This window comes from Sapajus apella, unplaced genomic scaffold (assembly GCF_009761245.1).
Source record: "Sapajus apella isolate SASKATOON/1434 unplaced genomic scaffold, GSC_monkey_1.0 scaffold12, whole genome shotgun sequence".
Taxonomy (NCBI): domain Eukaryota; kingdom Metazoa; phylum Chordata; class Mammalia; order Primates; family Cebidae; genus Sapajus; species Sapajus apella.
In genome coordinates, this window is record NW_022436952.1 from 5742295 (window position 1) to 5764766 (window position 22472).

General features: G+C 41.8%; 1 protein-coding gene across 2 annotated transcripts in view; it reads left to right on the top strand.

The window, feature by feature from the left end:
- Positions 1-22472, top strand: part of NPEPPS (aminopeptidase puromycin sensitive) — a 103680-nt gene that overhangs the window by 29684 nt on the left and 51524 nt on the right. For both annotated transcript variants that reach the window (XM_032279827.1, XM_032279828.1), the window contains exon 3: positions 12766-12843. In XM_032279827.1, coding sequence (XP_032135718.1) covers positions 12766-12843 — 78 coding nt within the window. The remainder of the gene's footprint in view (positions 1-12765; positions 12844-22472) is intronic.

Consider the following 22472-nt stretch of genomic DNA (forward strand, 5'->3'; position numbering starts at 1 on the left):
GGATTACAGGTGTGAGCCACCGCGCCCGGCCTTTTTTTTTTTTTTGACGGAGTTTCGCTCTTGTTACCCAGGCTGGAGTGCAATGGCGAAATCTCATCTTGCTGCAACTTTCACCTCCTGGGTTCAGGCAATTCTTCTGCCTCAGCATGCCCTAGTAGCTGGGAATACAGGTGTGTGCCACCATGCGTGGCTAATTTTTGTATTTTTGGTAGAGATGGGATTTAACCATGTTGGTCAGGCTGGTCTTGAACTCCTGACCTCATGATCCACCTGTCTTGCCTACAAAAGTGCTGGAATTACAGGCATGAGCCGCTGTATCCAGCCTGTTTTACTTTTTTCTTGATCCCGAGATCTTTCTTAATTTTCTTGCTCTTTTTTCAAAGAACTAACCATTGCTTTGTAGATCTAGTTGACTATTCTTTCCTTATTTCCTTCTGTTTCCTTTGGGTTTACTTTGCAAGTTGTTTGTTTGTTTTTGAGACAGAATTTTGCTTTTGTTGCCCAGTCTGGAGTGCAGTGGCACGATCTCAGTTCACCACAATCTCAACCACAACCTCTACTTCCCCACAACCTCTGCTTCCAGGGTTCAAGTGATTCTCCTGCCTCAGCCTCCCAAGTAGCTGGGATTACAGTCATGCACCACTATGTCCAACTAATTTTGTATTTTTAGTTGAGATGGGGTTTCTCCATGTTGGTCTTGAACTCCCAACCTCAGGTGATCTGCCAGGTGTGCTGGGATTATAGGTGTGAGCCACCACGTCTGGCAAGTTTTTTTTGGGAGACAGAGTCTTGCTCTGTTGCCCATGCTGGAGTGCAGTGGTGCAATCTTGGCTCACCTCTGCCTTCTGGCTTCAAGCGATTCTCCTGCGTCAGCCTCCCAAATAGCTAGGATTACTGGCACGTGCCACCAGGCCCAGCTATTTTTTATATTTTTAGTAGAGATGGGCTTTTACTATATTGGTCAGGTTGCTCTCAAGCTCCTGACGTCAAGTGATCTACTCGCCTTGGCCTTGAAAATTGCTGGGATTACAGGCATCAGCCACCGTCACCGTACCTGGTTTACGTTGAAGATTTAAAAAAACTTCATGGCCGGGCTCAGTGACTTACACCTGTAATCCCAGCACTTTGGGAGGCTGAGGTGGGAGGATTGCCTGAGCTCAGGAGTTCAAGACCAGCCTGGGCAACACGGTGAAACCCTGTCTCTGCTAAAACACAAAAAATTAGCCGGGCATGGTGGCATGTGCCTGTAGTCCTAGCTACCTGGGAGGCTGAGGCAGGAGAATTGCAAGAACCTGGGAGGCGGAGGTTGTAGTGAGCCGAGATGGTGCCACTGCACTCCAGCCTGGCTGACAGAGCGAGACTTGGTCTCAAAAAAAACAAACAAACAAACAAAAAAAAACAAACTTAGGCTGATCCCAGTGTAGTGGTGTTTACAACTCATTGATCATAGAGTTGCAGATTTTTTAATTCCTTCTCCACTCCCACTGCTTCATTGACTACCCTGAAAAAAAAAAACCAAAAAACAAGCATTAGTCTTGAGATGGATGTTTGGCTTATTACTTTTTAGTCCTTCTTTCTAGTGTATTCATTTAATTTATAAATTTTCATCCTAAAAATCTACTGTTTTTAGCTGCATGCCACACTTTCTTTGGTTTGTTCGTTTGGGGGAAATTCTCCAGGCTGTAGTTATGGTTATTGTTCCTTGCTGCTGCTTCTTTCCCCTTTTGCTTGATAGCTTTGTGAGAGTACATGTAATGTTGACATACTATAAACTGGACATCTTAAAATATGTAATTTGATAAGTTTTGTCATAAATGCAAGCAGGATAATGAACATATTCATTGCCCCAGAACATTTCCTCATGCTCCTTTGTAATCTTTTTCTCCTCTTGCTCCTCCCCCAGGCAATCACTGATTTGATTCCATGTTTCTTTTTTTTTTTTTTGGACAGACGCTCACTCTGTTGTCCAAGCTGGAGTGCAGTGGCACTGTCTCAACTCACTGCTACCTCCATCTCCTGGGTTCAAGCAATTCTCATGCCTTAGCCTCCCGAATAGCTGGGACTTCAGGTGTGTACCACCACACCTGGTTAATTTTTTGTGGGTTTTTATTTGTATTTATTTATTTATTTATTTATTTATTTTTTGAGACAGAGTTTCACTCTTGTTACCCAGGCTGGAGTGCAATGGCGCGATCTCGGCTCACCGCAGCCTCCACCTCCTGGGTTCAGGCAATTCTCCTGCCTCAACCTCCTGAGTAGCTGGGATTACAGGCACGCGCCACCATGCCCAGCTAATGTTTTGTATTTTTAGTAGAGATGGGGTTTCACCATGTTGACCAGGATGGTTTCGATCTCTTGACCTCGTGATCCACCCGCCTCGGCCTCCCTAAGTGCTGGGATTACAGGCTTGAGCCACCGCGCCCGGCCTGTATTTATTTTTGAGATGGAGTCTTGCTCTGCTGCCCAGGCTGGGGTGCAGTGGATTGATCTCTGCTTACTGCAACCTCTGTCTCCCAGGTTCAAGCAGTTCTCCTGCCTCAGCCTCCTGAATAGCTGGGATTACAGGCTTGTGCCACCATTCTTGGCTAATTTTTTGTATTTTTAGTAGAAATGGGGTTTCACCATGTTGGCCAGGCTAGTCTTGAACTCCTGACCACAAGTGACCTACCCGCCTCAGCCTCCCAAAGTGCTGGGATTACAGGTGTGAGCCACCATACCTGACCCATCTCTCCTCCTCCCGTTTTTGTTTTGAGACAGTGTCTCGCTCTGTCACCCTTGCTGAAGTACAGTGGCAAGATCTCACCTCATTGGAATCTGTGCCTCCCGCATTCAAGGGATTCTCCTGTCTCAGCCTCCCACGTAGCTGGAATTACAGGTGCCTGCCACCACACCTGGCTAATTTTTGTATTTTGAGAAACGGGGTTTCACTGTGTTGGCCAGGCTGATCTTGAACTCCTGTCCTCAGGTGATCTGCCTGCCTTGGCCTCCCAAAGTGCTGGGATTATGGTCATGGGCCACCGTACCAGTGATTCCATGTTTTTTAACGTGTGTTGTTTTTGTTGTTTGTTTCTTTTGAGTAGGGTCTCACTCTTGCTCAGGCTGAAGTGCAGTGGTACAATCACAGCTCACTGCAGCCCTGACCTCCTGGATGCAAGCGATCCTCCAACCTCAGCCTCTACTTTTGTAGAGATGGGGTCTTACTATGTTTCCCTGGCCTGGCTTGATCTCCAAAGCTCAAGCAATCCTCTAGCCCCAGTCTCCCAAAGTACTGGGATTACAGGTGTGAGACACCGTCCAACTGTTTTATTTATTTATTTATTTATTTATGAGAGTAGCTGAGACTATAGGCATGCGCCACCATGCCTGGCTAATTTTGTATTTTTAGTAGAGACAGGGTTTCTCCATATTGGTCAGGCTGGTCTCGAACTCCTGACCTTAGGTGATCTGCCCGCCTCAGCCTCCCAAAGTGTTGGGATAGCCACCATGCCTAGCCATTATTATTATTTTTTGAGACAAAGTGGTGTGATCTTGGCTCACTGCAACCTCTGCCTCCCAGTTCAAGCGATTCTCCTGAGTAGCTAGGATTACAGGTGCCTGCCACCACGTCTGGCTAATTTTTATATTTTTAGTAGAGATGGGGTTTCACCATATTGGTCAGGCTGGTCTTGAACTCCTGACCTTGTGATTCGCCCGCCTTAGCCTCCCAAAGTACTGGGGTGTGAGCCACCATGCCTGGCCATTATTATTATTTTTTACATGCTTTTCTTTATTTATGTTTGACTTTCTGACAGTATCCTGTATCTTTTTTTTCTCCTTTGTACTTTTAATCTTTTTTGTCACTGTATGTTTTATTTTGGATCTTTATTGTGATTTATCTTTCAAAAGAAAAAAAAAAGGATTATCTATGAGGGTATATTTTTTCTTTTTCTTTTTTTTTTTTTTAAGATAGGGTTTTGCTCTGTTACCCAGGCCAGAGTACAGTGATAGGATCACAGCTTACTGTAACCTCAAACTCTTGGGCTCAAGTGATTCTCCCACCTCAGCCTCCTGAGTAACTGGAACTACAGATTTATACCACCATGCCTGGCATTTTTTTTTTTTTTTTTTTTTTTTTTTTTTTTTTTTTTTTTTTTTTTTGTAGAGATGGGGGTCTTTTTGTTGCCCAGGCTGGTCTCAAACTCCTGGCCTCAAGGGATCCTCACACCTTAGCCTCCCAAAGTGTTGAGATTACAGGTATGAGACACCATGCCTGGCCTGTTTTTTCTTATTGTAGAATTTGTTTTTCCAAATTTGCTTGTTTTGTTTGGCTTTTTGTTTTGTTTTGTTTTTAAAGTAACTTCACATTTTTTGCTGAGTTTTTCAAGATAGAGATTTTATATTTTTGAATGTAGCCAGTATATAAATAGTTTGCTAATATCTAGGGGAGCTTTATTTTGTTCCCCATTGGTCACTAGTACTTATGGTTCATCTTTTTCTAATATCTGGGCTTCAGATTTTCAGAAATTTAATCACATTCCATGTGTGGACTGCTTTTCTTCTTCTTCATCTTTACTGGTAGGATATCACTTTTTGGGTTTCAAGGCCAAAGCAGGGGGTCATTTACTAAAGTTCCTAGTCTTTTTTTTTTTTAGAGACAGGGTCTCAATGTGTTACCTAGATTGGTCTCGAACTCCTGTGTTCAAGCAGTCCTCCGACCTTGCTTTCCAAAATGTTGGGATTACAGGCATGAGCCACAGTGCCCACCCAGCCACAAAGCCCCCAGTGTCAATGGGCCCTGGATTCCCACTTCTGTCCCTGGGGCTTATCTATAGCTTCAGCTTCAAAGTCTGCTACATCTCTGCTAAATCACCAAATGACCCCAGAGCAAAAGTGGCCTAGAATGCAAAACTTCCTCTTTCTGGGATCTCATCCTCTTCTTCATCTTGATCACCTTATTGTGTTTCTTGTTCTATTTTTTTTTTTTTTTTTGAGATGGAGTCTTGCCCAGTTTCAAAGGGTGGAGTGCAGCAGGGTGATCTTAGCTCACCGCAACCTCTGCCTCCCGGGTTCAAACAATTATCTGCCTCAGTATTCCAGGTAGCTGGTATTACAGGTGCCGACCACCACACCTGGCTAATTTTTGTATTTTTAGTAGAGACAGGATTTCGCCATCTTGGCCAGGCTAAGTCTTGAACTGACCTCATGATCCACCTGCCTCAGCCTCCCAAAGTGCTGGGATTGCAGGCATGAGCCACTGCTCCTGGCCTATGATTCTTTTAAGGAGTGTTTTCAGCTGGGCGCGGTGGCTCACGCTTATAATCCCAGCACTTTGGGAGGCCGAGGTGGGTGGATCACGAGGTCAAGAGATTGAGACCATCCTGGTCAACATGGTGAAACCCCGTGTATACTCAAAATACAAAAATTAGTTGGGCATGGTGGCGCACGCCTGTAGTCCCAGCTACTCGGGAGGCTGAGGCAGGAGAATTACTTGAACCCAGGAGGCGGAGGTTGCGGTGAGCTGAGATTGCGCCATTGCACTCCAGCCTGGGTACCAAGAGCAAAACTCTGTCTCAAAAAACAAAAACAAAAACAAAAACAAAAAAAACCCGGAATGTTTTCCCCCTTGGGAGGAGAGAGAGAGAGAGAGAATTAGTTTGAATTATATGCTCCTTTATTACCTGAAATAAAGCCCTTAAAAAAAAATAAAGAAACTGAGACCTACACAGACTAAGTAACAGTGTACGATCACATAATCAATGGAAATCCTGTTCTAGAATCTAAGTGATTTTAATGAAATACATCATAGTCATTTATTAAGAACAGGTGCACCCAAGAAGGAATTTTTTTTGGTTCTATTGAACCAGATTTATATTTGGCACATGCTCATTCTTTTTAGACTTTTTAGATAGCCTAATAAGATAGGACCATCACTACATTATGTTAATATCAAATCCCTTTGAAAATATGGGACTATCAGTGTAGATAATGCTTGAATTATAACTATGCATATTTCTGATTGGCTTTTATGCCCTAGTATGAGAAGGAGGTCACCTTGGAGCCTTGCAAAGTAAGTTCTTGGTTCCATTTTTCACTTGAGTCCCCCTTGGATATCCTCCAGAATGATGTGTTTTCCTTCCCATTGCAACATTATTTTCAGCTTTATGGAGAAACAAAGTATGTTCGAAGTAGCAGGTGGCCACTGTAGGCCGCCTTTGAACTGTGAACTATTTTTTTTGAACCATGAACTGCGTTCTAAAAACCACATAAACAATATGATAGGAAGGTTGCCATCTGAATCAAAAACCAAAGCAACCTCACAATGTGTTTGAGCCGATATTGAGCTACACTGGTATATGTGGGCTGTATAGAATTACATGGTTTAGGTTACTTGTTATTTAAGTATAGCAGTGGCTTGGAGGAAAATACATTGAGTTTCAAATAGATAATTTCTTTTTTTTTTTTTTTGAGACGGAGTTTTGCTCTTGTTACCCAGGCTGGAGTGCAATGGCGCGATCTCGGCTCACCGCAACCTCCGCCTCCCGGGTTCAGGCAGTTCTCCTGCCCCAGCCTCCTGAGTCGCTGGTATTACAGGCATGCGCCACCATGCCCAGCTAATTTTTTGTATTTTTAGTAGAGACAGGGTTTCACCATGTTGACCAGGATGGTCTCGATCTCTTGACCTCGTGATCCACCCGCCTCGGCCTCCCAAAGTGCTGGGATTACAGGCTTGAGCCACCGCGCCCAGCCAAATAGATAATTTCTAAAGGAAAATTTGAAGTACAGTTGACTTGGCACTTCTGATGTTGGAATTTTAGAAGATTTTATTTCCGCATCTTGATGTAATATCAAAGCAGAATCCACTAGAGGCTTAAGTGGTATAAGCAATAATGATTTTGGCTATTTTTAAAAATTTCAATCTTTTTAAAATGTGGCCTCTTGAGAAAACCATCTTGTACTTCTCATTTTCCCTATACTTCCTTTTATGTGATTAAGTTTTATTATGTGTAGACATAAAGGGGGCCTGGCATGGTGGCTTATGCCTGCAATCCCAGCATTTTGGGAAGCTAAGGCAGGAGGATTGCCTGAGCTCAGGAGTTCAAGACCAGCTTAGGCAATGCAGTAAGACCCTGTCTCTCTCTCTCTTTTTTTTTTTTTTTAAAAAGACGGGTTTTCACCATGTTGACCACACTGGTCTCGAACTCTTGATCTCAGGCAGTCCTCCTGCCTCGGCCTCCCAAAGTGCTGGAATTACAGGTGTGAGTCACTGCGCCTGGCCAATCCTGTCTCTTTATTTTTATTTTTTGGCTAGTCAAGTGAAGCAGTGGAAGTGGAGAAGGAACAAAGAAATCTGTAACTGGTTGTGATCAATTAGTTGTAAACACCACTGCACTTGGACCAGCCAACCCTGTCTCAAAAAAAAAAAAAAAGAAAGAAAAAGTTGTGGTTATATTATGATATATATATTGGTTTTGGCCAGAGTTTCATAGAACACCCATAGTCCCTGTTATTTCCTGAGTGACTAAAACAATAAACATATATTTTATTGAAATATTTGGCCTTTTATTCTTGGTTTCTGAAGTGGCTTCGGAATAGCTTCAGAGCAATAAAAGTGAAAGACAGTCTTTTGTAATAATGTTGGGGTACTTTAGACCTCAGAAATAGGCCTCGGAAAACAATCTCTCTCTGACCTTTTCTTGCCTTTCTTTTACTTGCTCCTTCTCTCCAGGCCATAGAAACTAAAAATATACTCTAATTGTCCCCCAACATTCTGTCTTGGAGCTGAAATTATCCGACCTACCTTGTCTGATTGGAGGTCATAAGACCCCCATTTCAGAAGGGGTCCTGCCCCGTACTTGGGAGGAAAGAATGTTGCACAGAGAGGCCAGTAAGAATCTGAACAGAGAGGCCTTGCTGGGTTCCCCACTCAGTCTGTTAGCATTAGATCCTACTCTTTTTGTACAATCGTATTTTTCTTTTCTTTTTTATTTTGAGACAGAATTTTGCTCTTGTTGCCCAGGCTGGAGTGCAATGGTGCAATCTCGGCTCACTGCAACTTCTGCCTCCCAGGTTCAAGCAATTCTCCTGCCTCAGCCTCCCAAGTAGCTGGGCTTACAGGCATGAGTCACCATGCCCGGCTAATTTTTGAATTTTTAGTAGGAACCGGGTTTCTCCATGTTTGTCAGGCTGGTCTTGAACTCGCAACTTCGGGTGATCTGCCCGCCTCAGCCTCCCAAAGTGCTGGGATTACAGGTATGAGCCACCGCACCTGGCTGTCCAATATTTCTGCACGGTTGTCTGTTTTAGTCATGACTATCCAGTGAAGTAATGGACAGGGTACAGAGAGCTTCTGGATAGCTGAACATATAGAGGTTCTTGGAGGGTGGTGTACCTAGGGAGGGTATGAGAGCTCTGCACCTCTTTCCACATGCTTGTTCTGTGCATCTCTTCATCTGTATTCTTTGTACTATTCTTTATAATAAATCAGTACACCTGTTTTCCTGAGTTCTTGGCAGTGCTTTAGCAAATTAATGAAACCTAAGAAGAGGTCATGGGAACACTAACTTGAAGCTGGTTGTTCAGAAGTTCTGGATGAGGCTTGGCCTTACAGCTAGTGTCTGAAGTGGGGGCAGTCTTTCGGGACTAAGCCCTCTCTCAACCTGTGGGATCTGATGGTATCTCCAGGTAGATTGCATTAAATTGAATTGGATTAGAAGGCGCTCAGCTGGTCGTACCTGCTGCAGAATTGATTGCTTGCTTGTTGATAGGGAGGAATCCCCCCACATTTGGTCACAGAAGTCTACTGTGTTGAATATTGTTGCCTAAGAGCAGAGAAAAAGCAATTTGATTTTTCTACACAAGGGGAAGAAAATGTTTCATGATTCAACTAATGATTTACCTTTCAATGCGAGGTTATCATGCTCAAGGATTAATGTAGGAAGGCTTTTTTGATGCAGAGCATGTGTGTGTGTTTGTAGAGGGCTAACATTTAAAAAGTGAAATGGAATAAGGAAGAAGAAATGGTGTTCTGAACTTGAAACCCATTTCATCTGTTAAATCGTCCCGGTGAAATACCAACATTAGTTAACTGTAAAAAAAATTTAGTTAATTGTAAAAAAAACCAACCAGCTTTTCATTATATTTTAAAAACTATTTGTAGGTCGGGCGCAGTGGCTTATGCCTGTAATCCCAGCACTTTGGGAGGCTGAGGTGGATGGATCACCTGAGGCCAGGAGTTCAAGACCAGCAGCCTAACCAACATGGAGAAACCCCATCTCTACTTAAAATACAAAAAGTAGTGGGGCATGGTGGCACATGCCTGTAATCCCAGCTACTCAGGAGGCTGAGTCAGGAGAATCACTCGAACCTGGGAGGCAGAGGTTGCAATGAACCGAGATTGCGCCGAGCCAAGATTGTGTCATTGCACTCCAGCCTGGGCAACAAGAGCAAACTCCATCTTAAAAAAAAAAAAAAAATAAAAAAGTAGGTCGGGGGGGGGGGGCTAAGCCTGTAATCCCAGCACTTTGGGAGGCCGAGGCGGGTGGATCACGAGGTCAAGAGATCAAGACCATCCTGGTCAACATGGTGAAACCCCGTCTCTACTAAAAATACAAAACATTAGCTGGGCATGGTGTGTGCCTGTAATCCCAGCGACTCAGGAGGCTGAGGCAGGAGAATTGCCTGAACCCGGGAGGCGGAGGTTGCGGTGAGCCGAGATCGCGCCATTGCACTCCAGCCTGGGTAACAAGAGCGAAACTCCGTCTCCAAAAAAAAAAAAAAAAGCTTTTCTATTTTCTTTTCTATAATTCATGTTTTGTCCATTTTAAATTGCATTGTTATTCCTTTTATTGATTTTTAAAAATGAAGTCTTTATATGTGAGTGAAATTAATTTTCCAGCATGAGTTGGAGCATTTTTTTGCCAGTGTTTACTTATCTTTTGATTTTGCTTGTGGTCATTTTATAATGGCATGTATTTTTTGTTGTTTTTTTGAGATGGAGTCTTGTTTTGTCACCCAGGCTGGAATGCAGTGGCGTGATCTCAACTCACTGCAACCTCCGCCTCCTGGTTTCAAGCGATTCTCCTGCCTCAGCCTTCTGAGTAGCTGGGATTACAGGCACGCGCCACCACACCCAGCTAATTTTTCTATTTTTAGTAGAGACAGGGTTTCACCATGTTGGTCAGGCTGGTCTTGAACTCCTGACCTCATGATTCACCCGCCTTGGCCTCCCAAAGTGTTGGGATTACAGGCGTGAGCCATTGCACCTGGCCTAGTTGTAGGTGTTTTTATGTACATCTCAGATAGAAGGTCTTTGTGTCATCATATATATATGTTGTTTGCCTGTTCATTTTCTTTCTCTCTTTCTTTCTTTTTCTCTCTTTCTTTCTCTCTCTCTCTCCTCTTCTTTCCTCTCTCTCTCATCTTTCTTTTGTTTTCTTTCTTTTTGTTTTTGAGATGCAGTGTAGCTCTGTTGCCCAGGCAGGAGTGCAGTGGCACGATCTCAGCTTACTGTAACTTCCGCCTCCCGGGTTCAAGCGATTCTCCTGCCTCAGCCTCCCAAGTAGCTGGGATTACAGGCACCCGCCACCAAGCCCAGCTAATTTTTGTATTTTTAGTAGAGACAGGTTTTCAATGTGTTGGCCAGGCTGGTCTCAAACTCCTGATTCACCCCTCTCAGCCTCCCAAAGTGGTAGGATTATAGGTGTGAGCCACCATGCCTGGCTGCCTGCTTATTTTCCTAACAGTGTATTTTGATAAATCACAAGTACTTTAATATTGATATATGGTAAATCACAAGTATTTAAATATTTATGTAATCTGACATACCAATTTTTTTTCTTTTATGGTTAATGCCTTTTTTTCCTTCTTTATACATTTGCCTGCCTCAACCCAACTTTTTTGGAACTCACTGCGATGTGAAGAGCAGACTGTAAAACAGCAATATTACAAAAAAGTTAAGAGCATATTGTAATGGTTTAGGAGAAAGATAATGATGTATTGGACTGGGGTTGTAGTGGTGGAGGCGTTGAAAAGTAGCATGGGGTTAAAGGTTATAGCCATTGAATTTGCTTATTGGATGTTTGTTATGAGACAGGCAGACATGGAGGGAGGGGGTCAGAATGATTTCATATTTTTGGGTTAAGCAATTGGATAAATTGTGGTGGCCCTTTGTAGAATGTCTGAAACTACAATTGACCAAGGTTGCTTCAAACTCTAATGTATGTTTGCTAAGTCATATGTTGTTCAATTTAAAGTAATTGGGCCAGGTGTAATGGCCCAGTTACTCCCAGCAGAATCAATTTTAGAACACTTTCTGAACTCCAGGAAGAAAGTACCCTGCCTTTTTCCCCTCTATCACCTAGCCCTAGGCAAACATGAATCTACTTTCAGCCTCCATAGATTGGCCTGTTATGGACAAATATGTGGCTGATTTCTTAGTATAATGTTTTCAAGGATATTCATGTTGTAGCATGTATCAGCTATTCAGCTATTTCATTTCATTTTTTAAAATCTTATCACCTCCCCACCCCCTCATTTCTTTTTATTGTCAACATTCAGTTGTATGGATATATACCACATTTTATCCATTCCATCAGTCGATGAACATTTGGTTTGTTTTCATTTTGGGGCTATTATAGATAATGCTACTATGTACAGTATAACATTTGCTATTATAGATTATGCTATGAACATTTGTATAAAAACATATGGACATATGTTTTCATTTCTCTTTGATATATACTTAGGAGTGGGATTGCTGTGTCACATGATAACTCTGTATTCAACCTTTTGAGGAATTGCCAAACTGTTTGGCAAAAGTAGCTGCACCATTTTACATTCCCACTAGCAATATATGCTTCAGTGGCACAACCTCGGCTCACTGCAGCCTCTGCCTCCTGGCTTCAAGCGATTCTAAATTCTCATGCCTCAGCCTCCCGAGTAGCTGGGACTACAGGCATGTGCCACCATGCCTGGCCAACTTTTATATTTTTAGTAAAGACGGGGTTTCGCCGTGTTGGCCAGGCTGTTCTCGAAAGCCTGACCTCAGGTGATCCACGCACCTCGGCCACCCAAAGTGCTGGGATTATAGGCGTGAGCCACCATGCCTGGCCTAACTGGCCAGTTTTTCATTTGGAATCGGGATAGGACATAGTCAGAAATTGGTCTCTTTGGTTATTTCCCTAACATGTCATCCAAGCATCCTGAAGTATCAGTCAAATAAGCAGCAGTCTCTTCTCATTCCTGACAGAGAGTAAGTCAAACCTTAATTTAATTTGCACACCTGTTTTCATGTAACAACAAATAATTTGACCAGAAGTGGGTATGATTTATATCTTAGTTTGAATTGCTACTTATCTTTGGGGAAACAGAACTTTCCTTGATGTATCTTTAACACTGAAATATTGGCAAATTCCCAAGTCTTGAATATTCATGAATAAGACTGCAACATAGCAATATCATAGTAACACAGGATGGGAATGAAGCATGTCTGGAAATCTGGTAGAAAAACATCACATTTATAAAGCTTTTTTTCCTGTACATCACTGACATTTTATGAATTTGTAAAGAATGTGTAATTATGTTTAAGGAGCATATTTAACTTAGGTAATGTAGCCTAGAATGGGCTAATTTGAAATGAAACTCTTGTTAATAATAACTTAATTCACCAAATTAAGAATATTTAGTTTTTGTAGAGATTTTGCTGTTAAAAATGTTAATTGCTGCATTCTTGATTTCGTCTTGTCAGTCCAGTCAGAATTGTGAATTAATTTTTTTTTCTCATTTCAGAAATACATGCTACAGGATTTAACTATCAGAATGAAGATGAAAAAGTCACCTTGTCTTTCCCTAGTACTCTGCAAACAGGTAAGAGACATGGCTTTTGTAAAATCCTGTGATGAATATAGTGACATCTGACTTCTTCCAAAGAACTTCATTGTATGCCATTTTTTCCCCCTCATTGTTATTAGCAGATTAAGTATTAAGAGCTCTTTTTTTTTTTTTTTTAAGATGGAATCTCACTCTGTTGCCCAGGCTGGAATGTAGTGGCGGGAATCTCAGCTCACTGCAACCTCCACCTTCTGGGTTCAAGCAGTTCTCCTGCCCCAGCCTGCCAAGTAGCTGGGTTTGCAGGCATCTGCCACCATACCTGGCTAATTTTTTTTGTATTTTTAGTAGAGACGAGGTTTCACCATGTTGGCCAGGCTAGTCTTGAACTCCTGACCTCAAGTGATCTGCCTGCCTTGGCCTCCCAAAGTGCTGGAATTACAGGCGTGAGCCACCTCGTCTGGCCATATTAAGAGCTTTTGAAAGAGGTTCATGGCAACTTTTGGGCCACTAGCATTTCCTTCTATGGAAGTTGGGCTACGAAAACCAAGGTTTCCACCTTCTGTCCCTCTGTATTCTCTTTAAATGAATAAACAAAGACAAACAGGACAAGGCCTGGCTTGGTGGCTCACGCCTGTAATCCCAGGACTATGGGAAGCCGAGGCGGGCTGATCACCTGAGGTCGGGAGTTTGAGACCAGACTGACCAACATGGAGAAACCCCATCTCTGCTAAAAATACAAAATTAGCCAGGTGTAGTGGTGCATCCCTGTAATCCTGGCTACTTGGAAGACTGAGGCAGGAGAATCACTTGAACCCGGCAGGCAGAGGTTGCGGCAAGCCGAGATCGCACCACTGCACTCCAGCCTGGGCAACAGAACGAGACTCTGTCTCAAAATAAAATTAAAAAAAAAAAAAAAAAGGACAGAAACTAAAGATCATTCTACTCTAAAATGTAATGTATTGTTTTTCAGTTTTACTTTTTAAAAAATATCTTCACCTAGGCTGGGCGTGGTGGCATACCTGTAATCCCAGTGCTTTGGGAGGCCAAGGCAGGCATATCACTTGAGACCAGGAGTTCAAGATCAGCTTGGCCAACGTGGCAAAACCCCGTCTCTAACAAAAAATACAAAAATTAGCCACTGTGATGGTGCATGCCTATAATCCCAGCGACTCTGAAGGCTGAGGCAGGAGAATTGCTTGAACCCAGGAGGTGGAGGTTGCAGTGAGCCGAGATTGGGTCACTGCACTCCAGCCTGGGTGACAGAGTGAGACTCTTGTCAAGCAAACAAACAAACAAAAAATACCTTAACCTAGCTCCATCTTCTAAATGAGTCCAAATCTCTGAAGTGAATGCTTACAGATGATTTTGATATACAACCAGAGATTAGATAGGTATTAAATGTTACTGGGGGCACAGAAGGACAGATATGTTGATGTGTTACTACTGTTAGGTATAAAAGCACAAAGAAATAGAAGAGTTTCTGAGCTTAGTATATGTGGAAGAAATTATATACAAATCAATTGGTGAAGTACTAAGGCTTTGATGTATGAACAAATGAAAAGGAGTAGATAATTCAAAAGGAAGGATATGTTAGAGAGATCCAAGATGGCTGATCACTAGCAGCTCAGGATTGTAGTTCCCAGTGAAAGCACAGAGAACGAGAGGACGCCACACTTTCAGACGAATTTTTGTTGCTCACGCACCAGGAGATTCCCAGCGGAGAAGCCCCATCGATTGCCAGCGTGACTCTTGTGGCCGGTGAGGCGGTTTTGCCACTGCCTTAGTGCGGCGGTTCTTGGTGCAGAGTCAGAAAAGCACCATCAATCTTAACGCCGCTGTTTTGGCCGGCGCAGTGGGTTGCTCAGATTTTGGTGCTGGGAATCAACAAGTTGGACGTCCACTCAGAAACCCAGTTACAAAGATGGTAAGTATAAAGACCACAGATGGATAAATCTATAAGGAAGGGAAGAAATCAGTCTAAAAAGGCTGAGAATACCCAAAATCAGAATGCCTCTCCCTCTACAGGGGATCACAGTTCCTCATCAGCAATGAAACAAGGCCTGATGGAGAACGAGTGTATTTCTTTAACAGAAGCAGGCTTCAAAAGGTGGATGATAAGAAACTTCTGTGAATTAAAAGAACTTGTTCTAACCCAATGCAAAGAAACTAAGAACTTTGAAAAAAGGTTTGACGAAATGTTAACAAGAATACACAATTTAGAGAGGAATATAAGTGAATTAATGGAGCTCAAAACTATAACACGAGAACTTCGTGAAGTATGCGCAAGTTTTAACAGCCGAATCGATCAAGCAGAAGAAAAGATATCAGAGGTCGAAGACCAACTTAATGAAACAAAACGAGAAGACAAGATTAGAGAAAAAAGGATAAAAAGGAACGAGCAAAGTCTCCAATAAATATGGGACTATGTGAAAAGACCTAATCTACGTTTGATAGGTGTACCTGAATGTGACGAAGAGAATCAATCCAAGCTGGAAAATACGCTTCAGGATATTATTCAGGAAAACTTTCCTAACCTAGCAAGGCAGGACAATATTCAACTCCAGGTAATACAGAGAACACCACAAAGATATTCCTCAAGAAGACCAACCTCAAGGCACATAATTGCCAGATTCACCAGGGTTGAAATGAAGGAGAAAATACTGAGGGCAGCTAGAGAGAAAGGTCAGATTACCCATAAAGGGAAGCCTATCAGACTCACAGCAGATCTCTCAGCAGAAACCCCACAAGCCAGAAGAGAGTGGGGGCCAATATTCAACATCCTTAAAGAAAAGAACTTTCAACCCAGAATTTTACATCCAGTCAAACTAAGCTACATAAGCGAAGGAAAAATAAAATCTTTTGTGAACAAGCAAGCACTCGGAGATTTCATCACCACCAGGCCTGCTTTACAAGAGCTTCTGAAAAAACCACTACACGTAGTAGTATCAGCCTAACAACCAGTATCAGCCTTTCTAAAAAATACCAAAAAGAGTATCAACATAATCAAGAATTTACATCAACTAATGGGCAAAACAGCCAGCTAACATTAAATGGCAGTATTAAACTCACATATATTATTATTAATTCTAAATTTAAATCGACTAAATCCTCCAATCCAAAGACACAGACAGGCAAAAAAAGCCAAAACCCATCGGTATGCTGCATCCAGACCCATCTCACATGCAAGGATACACAAAGACTCAGAACAAAGGGATGGAGAAAGATTTACCAACCAAATGGAGAGCAAAAATAAATAAATAAATAAAAAGCAGGAGTTGCAATTTTTGCCTCTGATAAAATAGACTTCAAAGCAACAAAGATTATAAGAAGCAAAGAAGGATATTACATAATGATAAAAGGATCAATGCAACGAGAAGAGCTAAAGATCCTAAATATATACATACCCAGTACAGGAATACCCAGATATATAAGACTTATAAAGAGACTTAGACTCCCACACAGTAATAGTGGGAGACTTCAACATCAATATTAGACAGATCAATGAGACAGAAAATTAACAATGATATCCAGGATTTGAACTCAGATCTGGAACAAGTAAACTTAATTAACATTTATAGCTCCACTTTAAATACACAAAATATACACTCTTATCAGTACCACATCACAGCTATTTACAGATTTAAATGAAATATTGGTAGGCTACTTTTTTGCTATTTTCTTCCCTAATTTTTTTTTTCATGTCTCTATTATTAAGCACAATTATAGGCATACCCATTTTTAGACTGCATTCTAGTCTGGGCAATAAAGCAACACCCCCATTCTGTCTCCCTCTTCCTCTTCTTTCCTGTCCTTCATTTTTTTTATTATTCTTTTTTTTCTTTCTTTCTTCTTTAAAAAAAAAAAAAAAAGAAAATGTTAATGACTAATAAGTATGTGAAAAGATATTCAGCCTCCTAGTTATGAGAAATTTTTGCTTCTCATGTGAGCTGAAATTTAAAAAATTCCCAATGATATGGCTGCCTTGATATTGCTAGGGGGAGTATAAATCCATACAATTGTTTTGAAGAGCATTCTGGCAATATATATCAAGAGCCTAAATATGCTCATGTCCTTTGACCCAGTAATTCTGCTAATAGAAATATATCCCAAGGAAAAGTCATAAATACAGAAAATATGCCCAGAAGTACCTGAGATATTACTTATGGTAGTAGAAAATTATAATGAATATATTTGTTCAACATTAAGGAGATGATTAAACCAGAAATGACATATCTATATAGTAAAATATGCTTACCAATTAAAAGTGAGATTTGTGAATTCTTAACACTGTAATGTGCTTATTATAATGTAAAATTGAAAAGCAGAATGTAAAATTACATATTTAACGTGATGAATCATGTCTCTAAATGACACAAATAAAATGATGATTATGTCTGGGTTTTGTCTGGGTGTTGACATAATTGGTGATTTTTATTCTTATTCATACCCTTTGTCTGATTTTCACAACCTTCCTACTGAGGATCTATTGACTTAATATAAAAGTATTTTTTGCCGAGCACAGTGGCTCATGCCTGTAATCCCAGCAATTTGGGAGGCCAAGGCGGATGGATCACCTGTGGTTGGGAGTTCGAGACCAGCCTGACCAGCATGGAGAAACCCTGTCTCTACTAAAAATACAAAATTAGCTGGGCATGGTGGCGCATGCCTGTAATCTCAACTACTGGGGAGGCTGAGGCAGGAGAATCACTTAAACCCAGGTGGCAGAGGTTGTGGTGAGCCGAGGTCACACCATTGCACTCCAGTCAGGGCAACAAGAGTGAAACTCGGTCTTAAAAAAAAGTATTTTTAGAAAAAATTTAAATTGGAGATGTTTAGTCTTTTTATTTCAGTGCTCTTGGAGACCTTTTGTGAGTAATTATTATAAAAATAAATGTTTTGGCTAGTTGTAGTGGCTCACGCCTGTAATCCCAGCACTTTGGGAGGCCAAGGCAGGTGAATAACCTGAGGTCAGGAGTTCGAGATCTTCCTGCCCAACATGGTGAAACCCTGTTTCTACTAAAAATACAAAAATTAGCCTGGCGTGGTGGCGCATGCCTGTAGTCCCAGCTACTGGGAGGCTGAGGCAGGGGAATCACTTGAACACAGGAGGCGGAGGTTGCAGTAAGGGGAGATCACGCCACTGCACTCCAGCCTGGTGAAAGAGTGAGACCCCATCTCAGAAACAAACAAACAAAAATAAATGTTTTGCCATGAACATGTATTAAAAGCTATTGAAGAATATAATGTGAAAAAGAAGACCTGAGATTCTTTCTCTGATTTCTTATACTTCCGTTGTCTGGTGAATCTGTCTAGAAATATTCTTATGTATATGTAAATTTATCCCACAAATAGAATCACAAATTTCAGTGGCTTATAACCACTGAGATTTCTTTCTTTCTTACACATGAGCCATGAGGACTGCTGATCATATGCAGCCATATCACCAACTCTGCTGGCTCCACTTGACTCCCAACTCTCTTTCCAGGACCAGTAGTGAGTGAGCAGCCACTGTCTCTGTTATGCATGGCAGAGGGCAGAGGCTTAGGGATGGGGAGAAAACTAGACCACAGAGACACATGTAAAACTTCTGCATGGGCAGGCATGGTGACTCACACCTGTAATCCCAGCATTTTGGGAGGCTGAGGCAGGAGGATTACTTGAGCCCAGGAGTTTGAGACCAGCCTGGGCAATATAGTGAGACACTGTCTCTATGAAAAATAAAATAAAAAATTAAACTTCTGTCATGATGGTGGTATATTTGATGTCTACTTACATTTCGTTGGCCAGAGCAAGTAGCATGACCAAGCCCAAAATTACTGGGGCAGCATTTACCTGACATTTGAGAAAAGTTTCTAATGAAGGATAGGACAAAAAGCAAAACTATAAGTATAATAGAAATATAGGAAGTTGGAAGGAGCAAAGATAAATCTAAAGAAAGTTAAAAAAGAAAAAAACACCCAAAGCTAATTACTATCCTTAGAGGGTTAAGAGAAAGCATTGCAATCATTAAACAAGGACAAGACAGAATACCATCAGATAGGAAGAATTAGAGCAGGAAAACTTGGAAATTATGATAGGTATAAAAAAACCCAGTAGAAGTTTTAGAAGATGAAGTTGAGGAAACTTCTAAACAGCAGGAAAAATAGGTAAAAAACAGAAAAAATAGATTTCAGAACCAGTCCAGCAGCACCAACATCTATCAAATAAAATAGAAAGCAGAGAAAATGGAAGAGGAATTTTTTTTTTTTTTTTTTTTTTTTGAGATGGAGTCTCGATCTCTCGCCCAGGCTGAGTGCAGTAGTGCGATCTTGGCTCACTGCATCTTCTGCCTCCTGGGTTCCAGCAATTCTCCTACCTCAGCCTTCCGGGTAGCTGGGATTATAGGAGTGCACCACCATGCCCAGCTAATTTTTCTATTTTTAGTAAGGATGGGGTTTCACTATGTTGGCCAGGCTGGTCTTAAAATCCAGACCTCAGGTGAACTACCCGCCTCGCCTACCAAAGTGCCAGGATTACAGGCGTGAGCCACTGGGCCCGGCCAGAAGAAAAACTTTCAAAAAGACATAAAACAGGAAAATTTCTTTGAACTGATAGAGCAGGAGCCTTCAGTTTGCAAAGGTACACCATTGAGAGAGACTAGCTTTAAAAATGTGAGAAGTCCCATACTAACTCAAACATTGGAACTTTTGGGATAAAGTAAAACTCTTAAAAAGTCCCTGTCAGCCGGGCACGGTGGCTCACGCCTGTAATCCCAGCACTTTGGGAGGCCGAGGCGGGTGGATCACGAGGTCAAGAGATCGAGACCATCCTGGTCAACATGGTGAAACCCCGTCTCTACTAAAAATACAAAACATTAGCTGGGCATGGTGGTGCGTGCCTGTAATCCCAGCTACTCAGGAGGCTGAGGCAGGAGAATTGCCTGAACCCAGGAGGCGGAGGTTGCGGTGAGCCGAGATCGCGCCATTGCACTCCAGCCTGGGTAACATGAGTGAAACTCCGTCTCAAAAAAAAAAAAAAAAAAAAAAAAAAGTCCCTGTCTGGGGTAGGGGCCAATAGGAGGGAAGCAGGTAGTATACTACCTTTAAAATTTAGGAATCAGAATAGTTCCACTTACCATTAGGAACAGTGGAAACTAGACTCTAATGAAGCTGTTTATTCAAAATACAAAGTGAGTCTGATTTTCAACCTAAAGTTGCATGCTTAGCCCAACTTTGAATTTTAGAGTAAAATAAAGATATTGCAGATTAGCAAGGTCATAGAAAATGTGATTCTTTGTAAAAGATATTGGAGTGGGGTATAAGTTAGCTAAAGCATCACTTTCTTTTTCTTTTTTCTTTTTTTTTTTTTGAGATGGAGTTTAGCTTTTGTTGCCCAGGCTGGAGTTAATGGCGTGATCTTGGCTCACTGCCACCTCTGCCTCCCAGGTTCAAGCGATTCTCCTGCCTCAGCCTCCTGAGTAGCTGGGATTACAGGCATGTACCACCACACCTGGCTAATTTTGTATTTTTAGTAGAGACGAGGTTTCTCCATGTTGGTCAGGCTGGTCCCGAACTCCCGACCTCAGGTGATCGCCCATTTCTGCCCCCCAAAGTGCTGGGATTACAGGCATGAGCCACTACGCCCCGTCTGAAGCATCACTTTCTACGGTAAAGAGAAAATAATGTAAAGAGAAATATAAATAATGTAAAGAGAGATGTAAATAATATAAAGAGAAAATAATGTCTAAAGTTGAAAAATGAAGAAATAGACTGTGTGTGGTGGCTCATACCTGTAATCCCAACACTTTGGGAGCCTGAGGTGGGAGGATTGCTTGCCCAGGAGTTCAATGCTGCAGTGAGCCATGATGCAGCACTGCACTTGGGCCTGGGCTCGAGCAAGACTCTCTCTCTCTCAAAGAAAGGAAAAGAAAAAAAAAAAGTTATGTAAGCAAGACATTTAGAAGTCACAGAGTTTGAAATTGGTTGCTTCTAGGGGTAGAGTGTGGGGAGTAGGGTAGTGTTGGGCAGGGAACTGCAGCTTATATATTATAAGCCTCATAGTGCTATATGAGTTTTAAACTATGAACCATTACTTTGATAGAAATTTAAAAAGTTTTAAAGTTTTAAATCTATATCATTACCGACTATATTCTGTGTTTACACTGTGAAAAAATTAGTAATAGAAAAAGAGAAATGAAAATCCCTTCTTATACATTTGGAAAAATAATATCTCTGAATCATTGAGTCAAAGAAGACATGTTATGGGCCAGGGGCAGTGACGCATGCCTGTAATCCCAGCACTTTGGGAGGCTGAGGCAGGCAGATCACAAGGTTAAGAGATCGAGACCATCCTGGCCAACATGGTGTGATACCCTGTCTCTACTTAAAATACAAAAGTTAGCTGGGCATGGTGACGGGTGCCTGTAGTCCCCAGCTATGGGAGGAGGCTGAGGCAGGAGAATCACTTGAAGCCTGGAGGCAGAGATTGCAGTGAGCCGAGATGGTGCCATTATACTCCAGCTTGGCGACAGAGCGAAACTCCATCTCTAAAAATATATATATTTGTTATGGAAATTAGAAAATATTTAAAACCAAATAATGAAATTACCACATGTGAAACATGAGGGATAAACATGTTTCATATGCAGATAAGATACTACTCAGAGAGGAAATTTAGTTAAGAAAAAAGACTGGCCGGGCGCAGTGGCTCAAGCCTGTAATCCCAGCACTTTGGGAGGCCGAGGCGGGTGGATCACGAGGTCAAGAGATCGAGACCATCCTGGTCAACATGGTGAAACCCCATCTCTACTAAAAATACAAAAAATTAGCTGGGCATGGTGGCGTGTGCCTGTAGTCCCAGCTACTCAGGAGGGTGAGGCAGGAGAATTGCCTGAACCCGGGAGGCGGAGGTTGCAGTGAGCCGAGACTGCGCCATTGCACTCCAGCCTGGGTAATAAGAGCGAAACTTCGTCTCAAAAAAAAAAAAAAAAAAAAGACTGAAAATTAATTAGCTAAGTTACAACAAAAGATAACTTGGAGACAAAGAAGAAAGATTTAAGAGCAGAAACTAATGAAAGAAGTGAGGAGCAGAAATATTAAAAAACTGATTTTAAAAAAAGTCCCCAAAGATACGTAAACCTAGTCAGTATAGAAAATAAAACCATAGGCCGGGCACGGTGGTTCATGCCTGTTGTCCCAGCACTTTGGGAGGCTGAGGAGGGTGGATGACCTGAGGCTAGGAGCCTTACCAACATGGACAAATCCTGTCTCAACTAAAAATTCAAAACTAGCCGGGCGTGGTGGCGCATGCCTATAATCCCGGCTACTCAGGAGGCTGAGGCAGGAGAATTGCTTGAACCTGGGAGACGGAGGTCGCGCCATTGCATTCCAGCCTGGGCAATGAGAATAAAACTCCGTCTTAAAAGAAAGAAAAATAAAATAAAAGCATAGATTGAATTGCTGTTCAGCATTAGGAAATATGGCAACATTGTTCATTAAAATTTAACAATTAAACATTCTATATTTATCAAAAGGAATCAGTTAGTTTGTTAGAATTCACCAGGGAAGAATAGACAGAAACTTCTAACATCATGGAAGATAAGTATTATACACACACACGCATTCCATAATCTGTGCCAGGTACTGTTTTAAGTGCATCAAAAATATTTATTTAATCCTTTCAACAAC